Below are 24,826 nucleotides of genomic sequence, written 5' to 3'. Positions count from 1 at the left end.
ACTATGTTCTAATATAAGAATTCCTTACCAGTTGGATTGTAAGGATTACCCGTTCCACATGTGAATGTATTTGAGGTGGGTATGAAATAGACACTTGTTAGAAACTGAATTATAAAACATCTTTATTCATATAAACCATACAGTAAACAAGTAAGTTTTGGTGAGATCGGTTTTGTACACGGAGCGTTGGCTTTCTTTATCTTTCCTAATCCATGTGACTCTTTGGGTGTGCTTCACCCCAGGGAGGTTGGCAACCCTACACTATTTGCTCCATTGGGTCTTGTAGGTATAGCAGAACCAGGGCTTTTGTTGTCAAAAAAGCCCAGCAGGGACTCATTTGCATATTAGGCCACACCCCCTGACACCAAGCCAGCTGGAACTGCATTCCTGCTAAAAAAAAAAGCCCTGAGCAGAACATTCAGTCATCTGCGTATAGTAGAACATTTGCAGACATCCACACAGGGAAATAGTGCCCTGCAGGGCTGTTTCTATTCAGAAAAGTTGTGCAGAGGGAAGATCTAAGTCCCCTGTTGCTGCTCTCTGTGGTCTCAGTGTCAGTTGGACTCCTGAAAACCCAAGAAGCATGGAATTCCCAGAACATGTACATGACATGACCCAGGAACACATCCTGGGAAAACATAAATAGGGACAGATGGAGAATGCTCCTCACTACTTCTATGCATCTCACAAGCATCTGGCTTGGAAATGCCAGACTAGATAGACTTTGGGCTGATTCAATAAGAACTTTCATGTTCTCATAATATTACTAATGTCACCAGCACTAACCAGCAGGTACTCAGAGCTCTTATGTGGTCATATTCCACACAGCACTTGGAATGGTAAGGGACAGTGCTTTTTTTGTAGAAAACACCTAGTATGAATTCATTTGCATATTAGGCCACACCCTGACATCACCACTGTTTCATGCAGGGCTCATTTGCATATTAGGCCATACCTCTGGTGCCAAGCCCGCTGGAACTGCGTTCCTGCTCAAAAAAAGCCCTGGTAAGGGACATGCTAGCTTTGGTCATGCTGCATTTTCCCTTGATCAACACATTGTTATTTGAGTGAAGGGGAAAATATGGTAATTTTGCAACAGAATAGTTGCCTTAAAAGAAAAGAACTGAATTCTGCACAATACATATAAAAGTAAAGCACTTTATTCCTCTAAAAACTAATAAGGCCCAAAAGGTTTTCAGCATCCGGGTGTCCTTTGTTCAAAAGTTAGTGTAAGGAGATCAGAAAGCTGCACCAGTGGGAAGCATTAAATTCTCACCCCATCATCTACCATGCAGAGCAGAAGGTTTTCCAGCAAGTAGGTGCAAAAATATTTAGAAAACACCATGAGATTCTCAGGCATTGGGGAATTTCCCATCCTTATTACCATAATACAAGATCTGTGCATTAAGAAAGTCCTGTTCATTATGCTCTGTGCCCCTGATGCATGGAATTCTGCCCGAAAGAAGTAAAGTAACTAATCACAAAGATATGCTTTGAACTCTAACCTTTCTTTGTCTCTCTGATAGATTCTGGATATACAGGAAAGAGTCCTTGTGGAACATAGAACGGACACTTGCCCAGCCAGACTGGAGATCAGTTGGTAAACATTCCCCTGTCCTGCAAGCATTCAGGATTCAGATCAGGTCACACACTATTAGGGTTTGTAGAATCTTTTGGGCTCAAGTGCCATGTTCTACTGGAGAAAGTTTTCCTTCTCCAGTAGAACACGGCACTTGAGCCCAAAAGATTCTACAACCCTAATGATGTTACCAGCCATGAAAACCTGAAATCTTTGAGGTCACACACTGCTCAGGAGTCACATCAGCTCTCTTGTTCCACCTGCTTCAAGGATTCCTCTTTGGACAGCAAAACCCACTGAACTCCAGAGTAGATCAGGGTGTGCCAGAATGCCCCAATGGGCCCTGACATTTGTGGACAGCTTGGAGTCACGACAGAGGGCTGCTTTCTTTGAACAGTAAGACCGATCTCAAAAGCTGCTTTCCTCCTTTTCATGCTTGGCCTGGGATTGTCACCTCTCCTGTGATGCTGCAGTTATTGAGATGGATGAGGAGTCCCTCCTTCGAGGCTTGCCTGTGAGCGGCATTTCAAGGTGCAACACCAGAGGCAGATGAAGAGCCCTGTGAGCAAAGACAACCTCAGATGAATAGAGACTTTCACAAATGGAAATCTCCTGAGAGGCCTTTTGGCTCTCAGTGGCGCATGCAGCAGACAAACCTTGAAGCGAGTTGAGGATGGTGAACAGGAAGACCTGTGGGATGGAGAAGACCCCAAATGAGATGAACGCCAGGGTCCAGGTTGTGCCCAGGAGACATGTCAATCCAAGGACTGTCACTGTGTCCCTACAGGAATGTTCTTTCTGCTGAGGAGAATTGGCTCTGAGCTGCCTCAGCTGCCGAACCACAAGGATCAAGATGCTCATATTGAACACCACAGTGCTGCTGAGGTAAATGAAGTTGAAGTAATGTACTTCGATGGATGTGATCCAACACCTGGGAAAAGAAGAGGCATTATATCTGAGGCACTTGTAAAGTATTCCTTTGTATTTTCTTCCTCATATGAAGCAGAAATAAAATTATGACTGTAGTACTAACACTTTCTCCAGGTTGAGTGTATTTCAGTGTATTTTGTCTGAGTTCAGTCAAGCAAGCAAATTCTTCTTCTATACAGGATAAAGTCAGCAGGATCCAGGGGTGAAAGTAACATATTTTTTACAAATATTGTCCCTCTTGGAGGGCGCGAGCAGACAATGAGGGTATGTTGTCAAGCTGCAGCTGACTCTTGATGACCCCGCAGGGTTTTCAAGGCAAGAGGTCAGCAGAGGTAGTTAGCCATTGCCTGCCTCTGCATAGTGACCCTGGACTTCCTTGGTGGTCTCCCATCCAAGTACTAACCAGGACTGAGTCTGCTTAGCTTCCAAGATCTGATGAGATCAAGCTCACCTGGGCCATCCAGGTCAGGGGTGAAGCAGAAGATAGGATATACCAAGGACTTTTTTGTAGCAGGAACTCTTTTGCATATTAGGCCACACACCCCTGATGTATCCAAACCTCCTGGAGTTTACAACAAGCCCTGTAAGCTCTTGAAGGATTGGCTACATCAGGGGTGTGTGGCCTAGTATGCAAAGGAGTTCCTGCTACAAAAAAAGCCTTGGATATACCACTTTCTTACTCTGTACCAGCTTACTTTCACCCTGCTGGGATCTGCTGCCTCTGACATTGTGCAGTCTTTCTGACTTGAAAACAAGCAGAGGAAGGGCAGATTTTATGCCACTGTGATAGATGACTTGGGGTCTCTTTTCATGCTCAGGAGGATGTAGCCCTGGATTTAACTAGCAGGGGCTCTGCTCTTTCAGCCCTGGAAGGCATGAGTCGAAGAGCTTCTGGGAGTCCAAATTAAGCAAAATACTTATTTTCTTAGGAGTGTGTTCTCTCTTTGGGATAAGAACATGTTTGTCAAGAGTTTGGACACTGGGACTGTAGTCTGTTGAAGGGTCCTGAATGTGGGAAGTAAACAACATTTTCAGATGTTACAACCCCGTGTGCCAGGAGCCCCCAAACAAGAGCATGTGCCTGATATGTGCAGTCACCATTTCATTAACTTCACAGATTTCTCTGTGCATTTACTGAAGCTGTACATGAAACCCTGAGGATTTCACAGAGAATGGCAACTACACCCATCAAGGTCATATCAGGAACACTGTTGGTAACGTGAATTCTTAAGAACATAAGAGAAGTCATGTTGGATCATGTCAATGGCTCATCCAGTCCAACACTCCGTCACACAGTGGCCAAGACAACCAGGTGCCATCAGGAGGTCCACCAGTGGGGCCACGACACTAGAAGCCCACTCACCGTTGCCCCCCCCCCAAGCACCAAGAATACAGAGCATCACTGCCCCAGTCAGAGAGTTCCATCTATAACCCTGTGGCTAATAGCCACTAATGGACCTCTGCTCCATATGTTTATCCAGTCCCCTCTTGAAGCTGTCTGTGCATGTTAATGGCTTCTCTGTACACATGACAGCAGAGTTTGAAAAGAACTAACGTGTTGATCTGAAGAAAGATATGTTACAGTTTTACTTGTTGTAGCTGATGCCTGGCTGGGAGACTGCATGGAAACCCCATGGAAGCAGCTTTGAAGGTCTTTGAAGAAGAGAAGTCTCAGCGATCCAAAAGGGTCTTTGGAGACTGACTTTCTGTGCTGATTGTCTGATAACTTGTTGCTGGTTTTATGGTACAGTCTGCATATATAGGAAGTACTTAGTGCATGCTATACAGAAGCAGTTTAGAAATATTTTAAATATATGAAAATTTTAAAAAGAGGACCACATACGCTTATGACACTGTATAAATAAAATAATATTCACCAAAGTACATTTAAAACAAACATGAATAGCCTGCAGAAGAAGTCACGTCTTTTTCTAACTCACATGGTCATGTTGTTGTGAAGAGAGCTCATTTTGGTACTGTGGATGCCATAAGCCTGTTTGTTGATTAGGAGGATGGTCATGACTGCTAAGCCAGGGAGCCCTGCGGAATCAGGGAACGCATCATGGTGAAGATTTGCACAATAAAGACAACAGTGCATTTAAGATAAAGCATAGTCATCCACGGTGCTAAAGATAGGGTTGCCAATCCCCAGTTGGGAGCAGAGGATCCCCTGGTTTGGAGGCCGTCTCCTGCTTCAGGTTTAGCAGAAAGTGAGGGGAGGGGAGGAAATATCCACTGGGCATTCCATTATACCCTATGGAGACCGGTTTCCATAGGGTATAATGGAGAATCAATCTGTGGTTATCTGGGGCTCTGGGAGGCTTGTTTTTTGAGGCAGATGTACCACATTTTCAGTATAGTATCTGGTGCCTCTCCTCAAAGAAACTCCCAAGTTTCAAAAAGATTGGACCAGGGGGTCCAATTCTATGAACTCCAAAAGAAGGTGCCCCATCCTCCATCATTCCCAAAGGAGAGAAGGTATCTAAAAGGAATGCAGTCCCTTTAAATGTGATGGCCGGAACTTCCTTCAGAGTTCAATCATGCTTGTCACAACCTTGCTCCTGGCTCCACCCCCAATGTCTCCTGCCTCACCCCCAAAGTCCCCAGATATTTCTTGAATTGGACTTGGCAACCCTAGATTCAGGATGCAAAGGTAGAGCACAAAATGTAGTCAACTTGAAAGCTGGGGAGAAATGCTTAGGGGGCGTAAAATTAGTACCTACAGTGACATAGGAATCTTATGTCCTTGTTCAGAGTTGAAGGGGGGGTGGTCCCATTGTTCTGAATTTGTGAATGAACTCAAGTTCAGCAACTTTGTGTTGTGATCTCCCTTTGCTTCTCTATAAAAGCATCCTGAGACTGGATTCCTCGACAGGCTGTATCACACCACTGTTCCAAGGGAAGATACGGATTGTTTCCACAAACCTAGCAAGTGTCTGGGCACATCAGACCACAGGACAGCTCTCCTCATTAGAGCAAGGTTGCTCCATTAGAAGAGGCCTGTTTCTCTGTGGAATTTTTTCAACAGTGGTCCTCCCTCCGATGCTTACCCCAGCCGACGGCACACAGCTTGAGGAGGTAGCATCTTATGTACAAATTGTAGACTCTAATCACAAGCATGTAGAGATGGAAACCTTCAAGGGCCATCCAGGTCAAGCCACAAAGCAACGAGTAATGGAGGAAGACCGCAGCAACCTGACATGGCCACACGATAGTGATGGATGCCAGTGGTCCGCTGATCAAGAATGATGTATAAAGGAAAAAAAGAGCCTCCAAGAAGTACATGTGTATTTTTGAAGTGAAGTCCTGTTGCTTTCTCCTGTAACAATGAGAAAACTTTCTGTTGGCTTGACCCAAAAGAATGCAAGAGGAAAATGACAGTGTAAGTCACATTGGCCCCACCCAAAGACCCTCTGTTGTGTTTGCTTCCTCTAGCAGTTATTTATTTGCTCTGTGGAAAACTGGACATTCAATGTTATTGAGCTGCTTACATGCTCATGATTGTGAATCACAGACTTACATCCTTCAAGGCCCTAATTTGGTTTTTTTTAATCAAGTGACTAGGTCTTGTGCTATGGTTAAAACAGAGAGCAGGTAAGCAGTAGGGTGCCGCAGGGCTCAGCACTGGGTCCCATGCTCTTTAACTTGTTCATAAATGGTTTGGAGTTGAGAGTAAGCAGTGAAGTGGCTAAGTTTGCAGATGACACTAAATTGTTCAGGGTGGTAAGAACCAGAGAGGATTGTGAGGCACTCCAAAGGGATCTGTTGAGGCTGGGTGAGTGGGCGTCAACGTGGCAGATGAGGTTCAATGTGGCCAAGTGCAAAGTAATGCACATTGGGGCCAAAAATCCCAGCTACAAATACAAGTTGATGGGGTGTGAACTGACAGAGACTGACCAAGAGAGAGATCTTGGGGTCGTTGTAGATAACTCCCTGAAAATGTCAAGACAGTGTGCGATTGCAATAAAAAAGGCCAACGCCATGCTGGGAATTATTAGGAAGGGAATTGAAAACAAATCAGCCAGTATCATAACGCCCCTGTATAAATCGATGGTGCAGTCCCCATTTGGAATACTGTGTACAATTCTGGTCACCGCACCTCGAAAAGGATATTATAGCATTGGAAAAAGTCCAGAAAAGGGCAACTAGAATCATTAAAGGGTTGGAACACTTTCCCTATGAAGAAAGGTTAAAATGCTTGGGGCTCTTTAGCTTGGAGAAACGTCGACTGCGGGGTGACATGATAGAGGTTTACAAAATTATGCATGGGATGGAGAAAGTAGAGAAAGAAGTCCTTTTCTTCCTTTCTCACAATACAAGAACTCGTGGGCATTCGATGAAATTGCTGAGCAGTCGGGTTAGAATGGATAAAAGGAAGTAACTTGTGGAATTCACTGTCACAGGAGGTGGTGGCAGCTACAAGCATAGCCAGCTTCAAAAAGGGTTTGGATAAAAATATGGAGCAGAGGTTCAACAGTGGCTATTAGCCACAGCATATTATTGGAACTGTCTGAGGCAGTGATGCTCTGCATTCTTGGTGCTTGGGGGGGGGGGGGGCGGGCAAAGTGGAAGGGCTTCTAGTCCCACTTGTGAACCTCCTTTCTTTTTTGGCCACTGTGTGACACAGAGTGTTGGACTGAATGGGCCATTAGCCTGATCCAACATGACTTCTCTTATGTTCTTATCTACAGAACAGAAATTGATTGGACACTGTGATTGGTTGACAACTCAGGTATTGATTGAGGTCTGGAAAGGAGGCTGTTTGGTTGGGTGAGACAGGAGCTATCACAAATCTTTCATAAGCTTTAATTACAGTTGAATACTCATTGTTGCCTTATACTGAATCAGACCCCTGGTCCATCAAGGTCAGTATTGTCTACTTAGACTGGCAGTGGCTCTCCGGGTTCTTACGCAGAAGTCTTTCACATCTCGTACTGCATGGTCCTTTTAACTGGAGATGCCGGAGATTGACCCTTGGACCTTCAGCATGCAAAGGAGAGGTTCTACTGCTGAGCCACAGCTCCATCCTTGGATTGGGGACCTTGTAATAAGGAGTCAGAACCTATCTTTCAAACCCCTCTTCTCTTCATAGGCTAGAGCTGGAGACAGCAATAGTTTCTGTTTCCCTTCACCCTTGAAATGTGAAGGTGATAAGTACAAAAGACTGCTCTGGGATGGCTTCTGATAAATGTATTTTGTAGGGCTTGGGATAGCTCTCCTAACCTGCAGCTCCTGTTTCACCAGAGGTAACAGTGAGTCAAGAGAAAGATGTGCAGGCACCCTGGAAAGCAAAGTCTCTCTCAGACCATTTTCAGCTCTCCTAAAAACCACCATCCCTCTTCAGCCCAGGAAGCTCCTTGGCTTGAATGCTGCCGGCAGCAAAGGTACAATTACCTGGAGCAGTAGTACAGGCAGGCAGTGAGCAGACAGGCAGCAGCTGACACACCACAGCCGATGGAAGTTATGTAGATTAAAGCGACCAACAGACCTTTATCCAAGGCAGGTGGGGAGATTTGCTGCAAGAGATGGGAAGGATGGGCATGCACAGAGAAATGAAGGATGTTAGTTTTGCAACTGGCAACATGCTTTTTGCATAGGAGATCTCTCATCTCTGTTGAAGCAGCCCAGAGATCCTTCTCTATGTACCCTTTCTCTCTTTATTTTTAAAAAGTGTAACCAAACCCAGCCCATCTCAAGGCATGTCTGTATTATTACAAACTTTAAAGTCATTAAAGTGTTATGGGTTCCTCCCAAGGAACTTTGGGGGTTGTAGTTCTGGGCTGCTTTGCTTCCAAACTGGGGCACTTTTTGGGAGCCTTCACATACTACTGTCTTTTCCAAGTTTAGCTTGCTTTGCTATGGTCTTTTTTGAAAGAATGCAGTTTGTGTGCATTTGCATGCCATCTAGACTGGAAGGTCCATGTTTTTGAAGGCCTCACCCACAAAGGAACCATTTTCCTTCTAAACACTTGTAGCCATAATTTTCCCCTGAACTGTACTACTAAGGAGCTTCTTAAGAGCTTTTTTAAAAAAATGGTAATTGCTATTATAACTATAGAACAATAATGTTAGAATCCTCTATTGCCACAATATACTTTTTCTCCTGACTTTGTAGCTTTCATTTAAAAATATCTCTAATAATTTTCATTGCCAAGGTACAAAGGGAAAGGTGGAGGCAGTTTTTGTCCAGATTATCTGGAAAGGAATGGGAAGGAGAAGCTCCAAGATGGCTGCAGTGGGACAGGAATAATGTGGATGCTTTATTGTCACGGCAAATGCCTCTGCCTTCGCGGCAGCGATAAAAGCTGCATGGAAAACCATCAGACTTGTATGGATACAGCCCCATTAGGAGGGTGTAGAGATTTGTCCCATCCCTTTGTTTCTACTCTTAGAAATTCTGCCACTTTGAGTTTCTGGCTTTGCAGGAGATCATACCTCCGTATAAAACCAACCAAACAAACCCTGCATACGGAAGAGTATCATGACAAGAAGACTTCTTCTTGAAGACAGTTTTTCTACATGCGGGGAATGTTTTTTGTATTCAGAAGTGTTCCATTGTGTGAACCTGTCCACAATCTGGTGCAGCTCAGACAATTAGCCCCCAATGACAATATGGTAGCCAACATGCTTACCAACAGAACGGCAAAATAGGTGAGGTGGTCACATTGGCACAGAATGACGCCTTCCTGGATGATAGTCTTGCAACCACGGGGGCTCCATGTTCCCAGGCTGCCCTCTTCTGCCCAACAGAAGAATCACAACCATGATCAGAGAACAACAAAACCCTCTTCTCTAAAACCAAAGTAACACCAGGCAGATAAAGTTCAGTGCCTGCAGTCCCTGGAACTGTATCCATTCAGGACTTGCATAATCCTACTAGCATTTTAATCCTTTTATTTATTTTAATTATTCCTTCCCACTCCCTGTTCCATTTGTATTTTATTGTGTTAGACTATAAGGTCAGCAGGTATTTGTCTTTTTGTTTTATGCTGTACAGCACTCAGCACAATACTAGGAAACTTGAGGCATGCCTCCTGAACATACAATTTTTTGGGACTGCAGGGAAACTCTCCCTTTTAACATTTCTCTGCTTGTTTGTAACTTTGAGCCTCCCACTTTTGCCCACTAGGGGGAACAAGGCAGCTAACAAGTTCCAAGAGCCCAAAATGAGTTCACAGTAGTGAATGAATGAATGAATGAATGAATGAGCGAGCGAGCGAGCGAGCGAGCGAGCAAACACAAGTGAGGGAAAGCTGATATTACCTTCCATCCAAAAGACACAGGTCAGGCTGGAATTATTGGCCTACAATAGAACAAGGAGAAAACATGCCAGGACTGTTTTACTTCTATGGCCTAATTCTGTACAATTCCATTCTATGCATGTGAGACAGAAGGTATTTTGCTCTTGTCAGTGAATTATGCCCCCGCACCCACCCTCGGACCCTGAATCCTCCCACACTTCCCAGAGTAAAGGCAGGATTGTTCAGCTGCACCTCTGCTCTGTGAGCTGCAATCTTTATATATTCCTTTCTGTGTGCGTTCATTTATACCTCACTGTTCTCCCTTCTGGGGACCCAACGTGGTTTACAACATTCTCCCCTTCTCCATTTTATCCTCACAATAAACTCTGTGAGGTAGGTTAGGCTGGGAGAGTGAGATTGGTCCCACCAAGGTCACCTGGAGGGCTTCCACATGGCTACAATTCTCCATGTGGCAACGAAGCACCTATGGGGTAGTTACTCCCTCTTCCTGTCCTTCCTTTGACCCTCTGCAGTCACCATTTCCTCTTTCTCCTGCAACTGGAGGACTTTTTTGAGGTTTTTGAAAAAGGTAATGGTAGGCTTCCCAATCCCCAGGTCCCAGTGGGGGATCCCCCGGTTTTATAGGCTTTCCCCCTCCCCCAGCCAGCTGGCCGGCGGGAGAAGCCCCACCCCCACAGCCATTATGCACCTCCATGAACAATTCCCATAGGGAATGATGGGGAATTGATCTGCGGGTATCGGGGGCTCTGGGGGGGCTGTTTTTTGAGATAGAAGCGCCAATTTTTCAGTATAGCATCTAGTGCCTCTCCTCAAAATACCCCCCAAGTTTCAAAAGGATTGGACCAGGGGGTCCAATTCTATGAGCCCCAAAAGAAGGTGCCCCTATTTTTCATTATTTTCTATGGAAGGAAGGCATTTTAAAAGGTGTGCTGTCCCTTTAAATGTGATGGCCAGAACTCCCTTGGAGTTCAATTCTGATTGTCACACCCTTGCTCCTGGCTCTGCTCCCAATGTCCCTGGCTCCACCCCCAAAGTCTCCTGGCTCCACCCCAAAGTCCCCAGATATTTCTTGGACTTGGCAACCCTAGGTAATGGACATTTCACTTTGCATTATAAAATTATAGCAATATCTCAAGTACTGATTTTAAAAGCCCCCTTCAACCCACTCCCAGAGGTATTGATGGGGAGGATTGACAGCTGTGAAGGAGCTGGACAAAGAAAATGACATTCATATGGGTATGTGGAAGCAGCCCACATTTTAGGGCAAGCTGCATTTGAACATGTCCCCTTGGTTTTTGTCTACCACTCAAATCATTACGCGACCCTGTGATATGAACAAAACTTTTCCACTGAAAAGGGGTCTTTTTTCACTCAGCAAAACTATTGCCTTAACCCTCCCCCTCCCCCTCCCCCCCCAAAATCAGTTTCCATTAGATACATTTGGCAAAGTTTACAAAATTTCAAAACATTCTTTAAAAAAAAAACTTTATTCCTCCACCCCCAATAACTTAGGAAGTGTAGCATTTATGGGAGCAACACATTACTAATAAAATGTGATTGGAACATGTATTGATCCAGCACCCAGACAGAAGCTGTCTTGATGAAATGGCAAAAAAAAAAGAGCTTTGTTCCTAGATGGGCCTTGCAAACCTCCTCCTTGGACTTTTGCCACTCACCAGCCTGAGGTTGTGCCAAAACCGGATCTCCACTGGTTCACTGAGATTGGTGACGCTGACACCCCCAAGGGTGGCCCCTAAAATGTCATCATTCAGCAGGGAACTGTTCTTTTCATCCTACAAGGCAAAGAACAGAGAGAAGAAATGACTACAAATATGTATCTGTGGTTCTACCGAGACTGAAGATTTTAGTTGCGTTTTGGCAATTCTGCCCATTATAATGAATTTCTACAAACAATATCCTGGGTAGAGACTGGGGAGGGGCTGTGGCTCAGTTGGTAGTGCATCTATTTGGCATGCAGAATATCCCAGGTTCAGTCCCCAGCATCTCCAGGTAAAAAAAGGATCAGGTGTAATAGGAGATGTAAAAAGCCTTTCTCTACCTGGAATCCTGGAGAGCTGCTGCCAGTCTGAGCAAGCAATACTATTACATGGGAGGAGTAAAACACTGTTTGTAAGAGTGCCTTTTGTTATTCAACTGCCTTTATTTTCTTATTTTTTCATTGTGTAGTCCAGTTTTACTGAAACATTCATTGTATGCAACCTACAGACTATAAGGCATTGTTTTTATAACACTTTACTCTGCCTTGAGTTACAACAAAAAAGGTAGGCAACAAATAGAATAAGCAAATAAACAAATAAATAAGTAACATTTTAAAAAAATTAAAGTATTTATTAAGATTTCTCAAAAGATATTAAAATGAGAATCATACAAAACATAGCTGTAGATCAGATGCCTATAGATTACAGTGGATCAGATTAGTTGTAGCTTACAGTGGTTATCGAAGAAGAAGAGTTTCAGAGCGGTCACAATCTCCTTTACCTTCCTCCCCCATAACAAACACCCTGTGAGGTAGGTGGGGCTGAGAGAGTTCTCACAGAAGCTGCCCTTTAAAGGACAACCGTGAGAGCTATGGCTGACTCAAGACCATTCCAGCAGTTGCAACTGGAGGAATGGGGAATCAAACCCAGTTATTCCAGATAAGAGTCCGCACACTTAACCATTACACCAAACTGGCTCAGAATACAACAAATCTAGACAAAAATCCTTAAAAATCCAAGAAATATTGATGAATTGGATTAAGCAAACAGAAAATGAAGCAGACATAAAAATGATAAGACATACATGAATGCATACATCCCATGATGCTCTCAAGTGTCAACTCTGCATACTCAATCAAGTGTGAGAAGATAGAAGTGTCTGATTGTGTGTTGGAAATCAGAAGTGAAGCATGTTGGAGAAGATGGAATTGGTAAAAGCAATGTTATTGGAGGAAATGTTGTTCAGAAGAGGTAGCCATTTTTTGATAACTTAGTGTTTTCTGATAACTTAGTGTTTTCCCAGCATCAGGATCTTCTCCTGTGAGTGCTTCCTTCTCATTTGGTGGCCAAAGCTCAAATACTTTTGCCACCAAATGAGAAGGGAGCACTCACTGGAGAAGATCCTGATGCTGGGAAAGACAGCAGGCAAAATAAGAAGGGGACGGCAAAAGATGAGATGGCTGGACAGCATTACTGATGTAACAAACATGAATTTGAGCAGACTTTGGAGGATGGTGGAAGACAGGAGGGCCTAGCATGACTTTGTCCATGGGGTTGCATAGAGTCGGACTCAACTGTGCGACTGAACAACAAAAAGTGTTTTGGGGATAAATTTCTGCCTGTTGAAGGCAATCTGTAATCCTTTCCATGATGAAGTGCTCTAACGTTTTATTAAACCAGGAGTTTCTTGAGGGTGTTGAAATAGCTTTCCAGTATGAAGCAATGGACATTTTGGCTACCACTAAGAAAAGGAAAGGAAAGGTCCCCTGTGCAGGCACCAGTCGTTTTCGACTCTGGGGTGACGTTGCTTTCACAATGTTTTCATGGTAGACTTTTAATGGGGTAGTTTGCCATTGCCTTCCTCAGTCATCTACACTTTCCCCCCCAGAAAGCTGGGTACTCATTTTACCGACCTCGAAAGGATGGAAGGCTGATTCAACCTGAGCCAGCTACCTGAGACCAGCTTCCACCGGGGATCGAACTCAGGTTGTGAGCAGAGCTTAGGATTGCAGTATTGCAGCTTTAACACTCTGTGCCACGGGGCTCTTTTACCACTAAGAGGCTGATGATAAATTCATGGAGGAGTTTAGGAACTCGTACACTATCCCAGTTGTTAAGAAATATGAGTTCAGGAGTGAGAGGGATAGAGTAGGACGTGATATCTTTAATGTGTTGGAGAACACTGATCCAGAATTTTTAAATTTTGGGGCACTCCCACCAACATTGGGTGAATGAACCTTGGTTTCCACATTTTTTCCATAAAGAACAATTTAAATAAAAATGCAATAGCAATGCAGACATTAAGAACAAGCAGATTACATCTAAAACCCCAGGAAAATAAAGTACCAATATCAACTGGTGTTGATATCATATGACAGAGGGTTGGAGCCAAACTAAATTTTTCACTAGGAAGGAGAAGGGTGATTTATGCTGATTCCCCTTTCCTGCTGCAAGTCCCAATATGACCCTCATGACATTCCTTAGGGTCCCCTGAGCTAGGGTTGCCAACCTCCAGGTGGAGCCTGGCGATCTCTCAGAATTACATCTGATCTCAAGTTAGCAGAGTTCAGTTCCCTTGGCGAAAATAGCTGCTTTGGAGGGCAAACTCTATGACATTACAACCTGCTGAGATCCCTCCCCTCTCCAAACCCCACCCTCCCAAGCTCTACTCCCAAATTGACAAGAATTTCCCAATCCAAAGCACGCAACCCTAGCTGTCCCCCCAGGAGCAGCATTTGGGGGACATCAGTAGGAGGGGGGAGGCAGGAAAGTTCTCTTCCACTGACAGAACAGCCAATGGAAAATTTAGCCAGGATCCAACTCACAGGTAGAAGAGCAGGCTGTCACGCCAACATTACACTCCTCAATATGCTCCGCTTTGCAACCATCTCTCCATCAACCGACCCAAGGCATGCCTCACCTGAAAGAGGCAGGAAGTTTTCAGGTAAATGCAGGCCAGTCTCATCTCCTTTGCAGGCAAGGCCCTGGTTCTCTTTGTCAGTGCAGCCGGGAAACTCATAGAATGTCGTGTCTGGGTCTTCACCGCTGCATTGATCTGTTGGGGTTCCGTTCCAATCAGTCATTTGCAGTGATTTGTTTTAATGCGCAACAAATATAGACCAAGCATTAAAGTAAATGAAAGAGACCCACCTGCCCCGACCTGAAGCTGATTCACACATTACAGAGTACACCGGTTTGGTTCCTGAATACGTCTGCCCTGAGTTGTAGGTTCTCACATGCGGGGTGCCCAGTTTGGGTTGTGACCATGGCGTGCCTGCAGAGGGAGCTCTAGCCTTCAATCTCATGGTGATTTTCCAAATTGGAAACTTGTGGGAAAGTGGCTTTCCCCCATCGGGTCACCTAAAACCCTTCCTGGTTGATCAAATGGCCCTGGAGGGGTGTGTGTGTGTGTGAAACCATTTTTCCCTGTGCCACAATTATGGTTGCCAACACCAAGAAAAACTGAGTAACACAACACTCTATATTCTTAAAGATACATCACCAATTTACAGCCAAGTGCAACAAAAGTCAATGTCACAGAAAATTCTTGTATGGAAATCAAGTCCTCCATATCCATTGATCCTTGATGTGAATTCAGGGAAGGCAGCCATCCATGTGGCAACGTAGCACAACTGTAGTCCACAATACCGGTTTCGGACATGCCTTTCTCAATTGTAGACTCTAGCAGCAATCGATGCATCACAGTTTCCCAATATCATCAATTATTCACAAACGGGGACATCAGTACAAACTGATTTTTGCAGGCACGCCTTATTACACTCTCATTACTGGTAACATCCCTCCTGACCTTATATTTGGCAGGAGGGATGTTACCAGTAATGAGAGTGTGATAAGGCGTGCCTGCAAAAAATAGTTTACACTGGTGTCCCCATTTGTGAATAATTGATGATATTGGGAAACTGTGATGCATTGATTGCTGCTAGAGCCTACAATTGAGAAAGGCATGTCCGAAACCGGTATTGTGGACTACAGTTGTGCTACGTTGCCACATGGATGGCTGTCTTCCCTGGATTCACATCAAGGATCAACGGATACGGAGGACTTGATTTCCATACAAGAATTTTCTATGACATTGACTTTTGTTACACTTGGCTGTAAATTGGTGATATATCTTTAAGAATATAGAGTGTTGTACTACTCGGTTTTTCTTGGTGTTGCTAATCTATACTGAGTAGCCATTGTTTGTTACAATTATGGTTGCCAACATCCAGGTGGGACCTGGAGACCCCCCACAATTACAACTGATCTCTCATTAATAGAGATCAGTTCCCCTGGAGAAAAGGAGAGGTGGACTCTATGGCAGGTGTGGCCAACAGTAGCTCTCCAGATGTTTTTTTGCCTACAACTCCCATCAGCCCCAGCCAGCATGGCCAATGGCTGGGGCTGATGGGAGTTGTAGGCAAAAAACATCTGGAGAGCTACCATTGGCCACCCCTACTCTATGGCATTGTGCCCTGCTGAAGTCCCTCCCCTCCCCGAACCTGGCTCTCCCCAGGCTCAGCCTCTATCCCCCAATTCTCCAGGTATTTCCCCACCCACAGTGGGCAACTCTAGCACAGTCCCAATCTGAATCAGGTCCCCTGCACACGGAAACTAAGGATAAATGGTCATTCATGTCTGACTGTGATGCTCCCACCTGTGTACTCCATAATGTATGTTGGCCACCAAGTTCACAGCCTTAGGGAGGGAACTAGGCCAAAGGAAACATTGGGGAAGCGCTGGAGTCAGCTTGAGGCTCCTTCTTAAATTTCTTCCATTCTCCAAAAGGGCTGCAATCATAACAACATTTATGCTCAGCAGCAGGAATCAACAGCAGGTAATGAGATACTGACCATCAACATGTCACTGCTGATATTCAGCCCTCTGAAATCTTTGGGCTTTATTTTAAATATTAATGTTTGTATATCTTCGTGAGCTATAATGAGATTCTCCTGTGACATATTGGCTTTCAGCAATGTCTTCTCCAGATTTTGTTTGGCTCTGTAAAGGAGAATTTGCAACAGAGGATTGAGGCTTACACACAGAGACACGCACATACATGTACATATGGGCAAACACAGAAAGGAAGGATGCCTCATTCTTAGGGCTGCCGAATGATTATTGGGGCATTTGTTTTATCATACAGGCCTCAAGCTTAGATGGCTTGGCAGACTGAGCGGATGCCAAGAAGCTGTGCCTACAAACGCTCAACAAAACCCTTGCCCATTTTGATGGGAGAGGCGACAGGAATGTTGCACCAGATCCTGGCTGTTGGGGGGCAGGGCTTTCCCCCACTGGCCGGGTAGCCGGTGGCAGGCAGGACACCATGAAATCAGGGGATCCCCCGCTTCCACCTGGGGGCTGGCAGCCCTATCAGGCTACATTTTAATCTGCACAACCAATCTGATGGCCAACCAGATGCCTGCTAGGCAGTAAAACCCTACATGGCCCTGTCCACTTTCTCAAAGCATTTGATGTGTACCAGAGAAGGTGTTGGCAACACCATGGCACCCATGGCCACCACCCTGAGGACCCCTGAAGTAGGTAATGCCATGTGAACCTTTATATGGTTTTGTGGGATAGGAAGGAAGAGTGAGAGAAACCCTCTGGCACAAAAGCCCTATTGCTTGAACTAGCGGCTTACGTCTTTAGCTCCTTGGAAGCACAGCCTCCGACCAAGTGGCTCTTGTAGGTTTCCATGGCTTCCTCCACCGCATTCTTTCCCAAGTCTTGACCATCAGAGGGTGAGTTTTGCACAACTGCTTCTTTGCTGGGTTTTAATCCTGAGGAAAATAGGGAATCAGGACAGGAAAAAGCAGAAGTTCTGAACTTCCATCTGCTCCTGCAGCAGCAGGGTGTAGTGGCTAGGGAGTCAGTCTAGGACGGGGGTGGCCAAACCACAGCTCAGGAGCCACATGTGGCTCTTTCACACATATTGTGTGGCTCTCGAAGCCCCTACTGCCCCGTCGACTGGCTTGGAGAAGACATTTCTCTCTTTAAATCACTTCTCCAAGTCAAACCAGTGGGCGGCTTGGAGAATGCATTTAAAGTTGCTTTCTTTCTACCTCTCTCTCCCTCCTCCCTCCCCATCTTCCTCCCTCCCTCCCTTCTTTCCTTCCTTCCTTCCAACCAACCAACATCTGATGTACATGTCTTGCTGCTCTCAAACATCTGACATTCATTCTATGTGGCTTTTACATTAAGCAAGTTTGGCCACCCCAGGTCTCATGTCTGGGAGATCCAGTTTTGCATCCCCTCTCTATTACAGAAGCTCGTTGGGTGACTTTGGGCCATTCACATGCTCTCAGCCCAACCCCACAGGCTTGGTTTTGTGAAGGTGAAATGGCAGTGGGAGGAAGCTCCACTGCAGCTCACTGGGTGACTTCCATGCCTGAACTTCAAATTAAAATAAGTCACTGGGGGGCACATTACCAACCTCCCAGCACAGCACCTAGTTTGGCCTTTAGGGCTCTGAGCACAAAGCCTTGCTAGGAAATCAGGATTCTGGCTACATAGGCCCAAGATATATCTACCTGTTAGCTGGACTGGGAAAGTTGTGCATGCAAAGAGGCAGATCCATAAATCCAGAACCATCTCTGCATTACATGGAACGTAACACCACTCTGCATAGGGTCACCACACAGCAATGGCTGGAACGAGACAGACTGGAGTTGAAGCTTGTAAAACCACATTTGCTTATTGAAAAAGTTCACAAGGTAGCAAAGAAGGGGGAAATGTCTTTTGCAGGCATCTCCCAGCTGCAACCGGAGCACCCCAATAAAATGTCACAGAGTTTGTTCCTCAAATGCATTGAACTCCACAGGGCACAATCGGTTTCAATGAAGATCGCTGATAAGTGATAACCTTCTGATTGTAAGAGGAAAATTACATGTGCAGGGGTGAGGAGGGTGTTGATTTGAAGCATGACCACAAGAAAAAGGGTTTAACCCTTCAACCCCCACCCAGCTAATCAAAACAGGGGCTCCTTTGCCGCTATTTAATGCCAAAAAGCAAAACAGAGCAGGGATTGAACAGCAGAATCTCTACTCTGTGTGGCAGTTGTCCAAATCAGCCCCTTCCCAAATTTATCTTTTGCAGAGAGGAGGGGATCTGAGAAAGATAAATGCTTTCCACTTATGTACCAGTTTATAGACTACTTCATTGTGCAAGCAATTTTCATGACTCCTGCATTCTCTCAAAAAACAAAAAAACTAACCACCTTCCAGCCATAGATGTGAGCAAGTCATACATACAGGAAGCGATAAAAGATAAAGACAGGAAGTACATGACCTCTCTCATAATTTTGTTTTTGAAATAGAGATGCCAGCCCTTAAACTGAGAACAAGATTCTTTTATACTCTAGCAAAGTTGGAATGAGAAGAGCTATTGCCAATTAATGCTGGTGTCAGTGGTTACTGAACTTATCTTGTATACATTTGTGCATTGCATAGGAATGTCACAGATGTGACCTCTTGTATTTCGGGTCTTTTGATTTCCACCCCCATGCTTATATGCATGCGTGTGCAAGCATGCACGTCTACGTACCTATCTGAGAATACACTTCATGCATTGGATGAAGTAGCTTCTTCCATTAGAAAACCATTAATGTTTACCAAAACACTCTTCATAGTAACAGATTAAAGCATTTGCCCCTCCAGAATCTTTTTGGTCCAGATACCTACATCTTCCTAGAGTTAGAATTGCTTCCTGGCCATATTTTCTCTCTTTTTAAATTTTATTTTGTCCTCAATCAGTGATTCAGTTAAAAACGTGCACGTATACAAATATTATTATTATTATTATTAAGTATACAAGAGTATTATCTGTTTTTGCCCCCACAAAGACTGCACGGCTGTTTGATTTTTAACCGGCTCACAGCATTTGAGACACTTGTTTTATTCTACATGCAAAAATAATTCCACATAAAGAGAGGATGAATACAAAGTATGTGTATTCTGGAGGGGCACATCCAGTTAAAAAATACTGGGAATCTCATCTTTCAAAATGTATAGTTTCCTTCAATCTTATTCTCCATTTAATTTGTGTGATTTAAGTGTGCTGCAGACAGCTTCCAAGTGTTATTCTTTTAGAATTCCAAAGCACAGACCGGGTTTTTTGGGGGTTTTTAGCAGGTACGCATAGGAATGCAGTTCCAGCTGGGTTGGAATCAGAGGGTGTGGTCTAATATGCAGATGAGTTCCTGCGGGGCTTCTTCTACAAAAAAAGCCCTGAACACAGCAGACTTCTTAAAATTGGAATCAGAGTATAAAAAGCCATGTGCTCCAGCAATCAAAATAAGAGACAACGGCTGGGTCCAGATTGGGCTGCTTCAAAATGGAGCCTGATCAGACATTCCCGCATGAGTTACCCGTTTCCCGCACAGGAGACACTTTGGCGCGATCAGATGGCTGTTGAGCACCATCCCCTTGGTGCGGTTTGGGTTTCTTTTTTTCATACATGCTCTCTGGGCAGTTTTTAAAAAAAAGAATACCGGTGAGCGCCTAGAGCAGATTGGTGGGTTCACACCACCAATCCATTCACTTGCATGCTCCTGTCTTCAGATGCCTGGAAAGACAGCGTGCCATAAGTGATAGCTTTTTGAGCACTGAGGAGAGATTTGGGGGATTCGCTAAACTGTCCATGTGCCCTCATGTGCAAGTTTCACTTCCTTCTATACCCTGAAAACTGCATGCCCAGATGGCAAATTTTGCTGAGCGCACGTCAGTTCCAGCTCCTCTATAATAAGACCAAGGGCATTTGTCAGGGCCGGATCGGGGGGGGGGGGGGGCAGAGAGGAGTGCTTTCCCCGGGCTCCAACGGAGGAGGGGCGCCAAATTGGGTATGGAGTCCATTGTATTCTATGGCACCATAAGGTAGAATGGCCCATTAGGGGGCATCATTTTTTAATTTTGCCCCCCCTCAAAAAACATGTAGATCCGGTCCTGGCATTTGTTACCAAATTACACATTCTATGGAAACACTCATTAATTAAAAATCAATTGAAACTTCTACAGGAGCTGCAAAATCCCCCACACACTCTCACCACATAGTTGCTTTAGGTTCCTCTCTACTGTAGGAGTAATTAAACACAGATAGAAACGTGAATGAGATAGGTATTTATGAATGAGCAGATCATCCCTCCATATGATTATATTGCAAACCAGCAGAGGGAAAGAAGGGTGGCAGCCAAGCCATTCAAGTGGAAAGCAGAAATCCCCTCCCCAACCAAAAGGAGTGTGCAGGTAAAGGTAGGCATTCTGCTCTCTTTGCCTAACCTCTCTGCACTGAGTACTAGGATAGTCGTAAGAATTTTTTCTTCCCAGCCTGGTTTACAAAAATTAGAATTTTCATTTATGAGGTAGGATTATTTTAAGTACACCCCTCGGTACGCTCAGTAACCCATACAACCAGATACAAACAATGCAGACAAACAATGCAATAGGCCCCCGCCCTATGGAATCAGCTTCCTGAGGAGGTGCGGGCCCTGCGGAACCTTGATCAGTTCTGCAGGGCCTGCAAGACTGCCCTCTTTAAACAAGCATACATCAACTGCTGAATTGTTGTCAATTAAGGATCTGCCAATTCTATGCCAACATGGAATTAATCACACCGGCAGAAATTAGCGTCAGAATGTCACCATTGCTGCCATATTAAACTAAATTATGCATTTTTTAAATACCTTAACGGGTTTTTATGATGTTAAATTTAAGTTTTATTGTTAAATTTAAAGTTTTTACATTTATTATTGTATATGTATAAGATGTTGTTAGCTGCCCTGAGCCTGCCTAGGCGGGGAGGGCGGGATACAAATAAAATTTTACCTTACCTTACCTTATTCCACTCAACTCCAATCAGAAGGCTTAAGGACACATAAATTCAGAAGGCAAAACAGAAAATATCAGTAGTTCAGTTCCGGATACAATAGAAGGTTATGCATTTAATAATCAGATAAACTCTACCCACACTCTCAATAGCTAAGCTTACCCTTGTCTTATAATCTAATACCTGTTTTAAAAAGTTAATTCAATGTCAAGCAGGGACCTGCCTGAAGGCTAGCAGAGAGGACCTCTTCAACGAGATCTGTCCTGAGAATTTCATACGTCACCCGAGTATCATAGAAGACGAGTCGTGCCGCGGTTCAAGAATCCAAACAGAATCTTTAACCAGCAAAACAAACTAAATCTGAAATGGAATGAAATTTCTGTGCACATCTCTATTCTTTGCACATCTTTATTTAAACATGTGTGACTCACTCAGGGTCCTGGGGACAGAATACGATAGAAGCCTGCCTCTTAAATATAAAATATTTAAATATAAATATATACAAGCAGAAGTTTTTAAAATATAAAAAGATGTGTCCCAGTGCCTGTTTAGTCCACTTACATAATAAACAGGTCTTCAGAGAGATCCTGGTTCCACTGTGCTCATTTGGTTAAATTCTCTCTTTTGTGTGCGGTGTGTTTCTGCCTTCTCATCCTCTATATCTTGTAGGTTGCTTCTAAACTGTACACAGGAACTGTTTATCCAACTAGCAGATCTGCAACAGGAAACTCAAGACTTTTTGGTTAAAGAGTAGTTGTACAATGAAGCATCCAAACACTGGCAATGGTTGTTGCTCAGCCCAAGTGATATTCTGTTGGATGGTCTCAACCTTTGAAGATCTTTGCACCTTGGCAGAATGTTCATTTCCTCCTCCTTTGCCTTCCTGCTCAGCCACAGAGTGTGACACAAACTGAAAGCAGATGTGCTGCAGGCAGCAAATGGTGCAATTTCAGACAGCAACTGTGTTTGGGATAAAATCACTACTCCCTGGGCCAATGTGAATCAACAATAGTCGCTTATGGTGGGGTGGGGGTATAGAAATGTTGGGCATCTGGTCAAGGCGACAATCTGGATGAAGAAAGTTGGAGTCTAGTAGCACCTTTAAGACCAACAAAGTTTTATTCAGAATGTAAGCCTCAGTGTGCATGCACACTTCATCAGACTATGAAATGGGGTGCAGTGAGCAGAGTTAAGAAAGGAAATATCAGTCTGCATCTATGCAAGTTCCATTCCATGCAGCTTAATGTGGTGCATTCCATGCAGAGGAATCCTGGTGGGCAGAGCATGCACGCGGAAGCTTACATTCTGAATAAAACTTTGTTGGTCTTAAAGGTGCCACTGGACTCCAACTTTGTTCTGTTGCTTCCCACAGCTGCCCACCTGGATCAATCTGGGAGAAGGACCACCCTCACTTGGATGCCAGGTCACTCTACCTTTTGCCACTGGGAGGAGAACCTGAGGGGAGGCAGGAGCATACTACTGGCCCCCAATGCTGGTATATCACAAGTTGTGTTCATCTGCTGATTTCAAAGGGCTTGCACTCACATCCACTAACTTATTACAAAAGTGTTTTCCAAACACTGTTGAATTCTGGACTGCCTTTGAAACATGCTTGGCCTCCTACTATCTGCCCTCCCTTCCAAAAACCAAACAACAACTATGCATTCTGCATATGAACATCCAAAGATCTTTGCATGGGGCTGTGTGTATGTGGAAACAGCCCGCAGCAGCATATGAGAATCTGTGGGTGGGAGTGCTCAATGAGTTTCAAGTGCATTTGTAATTCTAACAATGACCCTGAAAGGCAGATCAGAATGACCATCCCCATTTTGCACACAAAGGGCTGAAGTGGAGAAAGGCCTGGTTATGGCCTGCTTTTGGATTTGTGGCAGCTTTTCCTGGACTACTGCTTCGTCCCAAAATGGTTGTTGCTGCTACTGCTGCTGCAGATCATCGTTGTCATCATCATCATCATCTTTATCTCCTGCTTCATCTCCTCCAAACTGGACTCAGGACAGCTTATAAAATAGACCCAGTAAAATCAGTATAAAATCAGTGGGACAATAGGGGTGCCAGCACTGCCCCCTCTTCAAGTCCATTGTATGTTAGTTAGGGTCCTCATTTAGGGGGCATTCGGCCCACCCAGACCTTGGCCACCTGTCTCTGGACCTCTCCCTCCATGAAAATTTACATCCCACTCCTGGTGTCCCCCTCAAGGGATGCCTGACCCATAGAAAGCCAGTGTGGGTACTCTGGGAGATCAAGGTTCAAATCACCATTCTGCCTTGAAGGAAACACACTGTGTGGCATAGGGCCTGTCAGCCTCTCTCAGCCTAGCCTAACTCACACAGCTGTTGTAAGGATAGCAGGGAGGGGAGAAGAATTATATCAGCCATTTTCAGTCCCCACTGCTAAGAAAAGTGGGACTACTACTACTAAATAGTTTTTATTACCCCCTCCCCCCCCAAAAAAAAATATTAAGAAGCCTTTGAGCTGAAAAAAATGCAAAATAATATGATGATTGGTGGTGGTGGTGGTGGTGAAAGCCCAGCAGTAACTCATTTGAATATTAGACTGTGACGGAACCGGCCTGATTCTGCCTTCAGACCCAGTCCCGTCAACTCCCTATTGAGTCGCCAACTCCTGGAGGGAGCTATTTCTCCTCCGGCCACTTGGGCTCGCTGCCACCACCTGCTCAGTCTAGGGGTTCAGTTTGAGAGGAACAGGACTCCCAATCCCCCTCTCCAGCTCTGAGGCCAGGCCTCAAGGTCCCCCGCCACCCTGTACTTGGGTATCACAGAGACCACAGCACTTCTTCAGGGAACCCCTGGAGGATTGGCACCTTATCCAACTGCATGCCTTCCCCCTTCCCCGGGGCCCCCTTCATAAAGCAGCGTGGTCTAAGCGGTTGGGGATCTATGTGGTACAGAGATTACTGCCAGCATTCAAAACAGTAAAAATGTTTAATAAGAAGAGAAAGAAAAACAAAAACAGTTACATGTAAAAGTTTAGCACAGCACCTGAACAGCAACAAGCAGGACAAATAAAAGGTGGATTTAAACGCATCCCCTCATCCCTGGTGTAAACTTTCCCTACCTTGTGAATGACTGCCTGGGGTCCCACAGGCAGGAGCCCACAGGCTGGCAACCTCTCTTCCTGAGCACCAGCCGAGAACTGGCCTTTTCCCGCCTAATTCAAATTAAAAAAACCAAAAGAACTTCCTGCCCCTCTAGGAGGCTTTCCCCCTAGAGTTGATGGTTTAACTCCGGAAGGGAGGGGGGGGAGTGAAGCGAAGGCTAGGCCACACAGCCTACCTAGTAGTTTCATGTTCCCCTCCAACCAAGCACCAACATTAACCAAGATGGCGTTTCTCCACATAGACCATACCCCCTGATATCACCATTTTCCATGCAGGAACTCATTTGTATATTAGGCCACACCCCCTAACACCAAGCCAGCCAGAACTGTGCTCCTGCTCAAAAAAAATCATGATGATATGAAAAATATTTGCAAGC

At 44.8% G+C, this 24,826-nt stretch overlaps 1 protein-coding gene across 1 annotated transcript in view; it reads right to left on the bottom strand.

The window, feature by feature from the left end:
- Window positions 1-1,999: 1,999 nt before the first annotated feature.
- ADGRG5 (adhesion G protein-coupled receptor G5) overlaps window positions 2,000-24,826 on the bottom strand; it is a 43,143-nt gene continuing 20,316 nt past the window's right edge. The window contains exons 2-11 of the mRNA XM_060253825.1: window positions 17,134-17,272; window positions 16,343-16,490; window positions 14,410-14,544; window positions 11,448-11,564; window positions 9,750-9,812; window positions 7,904-8,025; window positions 5,560-5,828; window positions 4,450-4,549; window positions 2,236-2,510; window positions 2,000-2,138 (exon numbers count right to left, since the gene is read on the bottom strand). Coding sequence (XP_060109808.1) covers window positions 2,053-2,138; window positions 2,236-2,510; window positions 4,450-4,549; window positions 5,560-5,828; window positions 7,904-8,025; window positions 9,750-9,812; window positions 11,448-11,564; window positions 14,410-14,544; window positions 16,343-16,490; window positions 17,134-17,272 — 1,454 coding nt within the window. The 3' untranslated portion in view covers window positions 2,000-2,052. The remainder of the gene's footprint in view (window positions 2,139-2,235; window positions 2,511-4,449; window positions 4,550-5,559; window positions 5,829-7,903; window positions 8,026-9,749; window positions 9,813-11,447; window positions 11,565-14,409; window positions 14,545-16,342; window positions 16,491-17,133; window positions 17,273-24,826) is intronic.

The sequence above is a fragment of the Heteronotia binoei genome, chromosome 14, assembly GCF_032191835.1.
Source record: "Heteronotia binoei isolate CCM8104 ecotype False Entrance Well chromosome 14, APGP_CSIRO_Hbin_v1, whole genome shotgun sequence".
In the NCBI taxonomy this organism is placed as follows: domain Eukaryota; kingdom Metazoa; phylum Chordata; class Lepidosauria; order Squamata; family Gekkonidae; genus Heteronotia; species Heteronotia binoei.
This window is presented reverse-complemented; position numbering and strand designations above follow the sequence as displayed.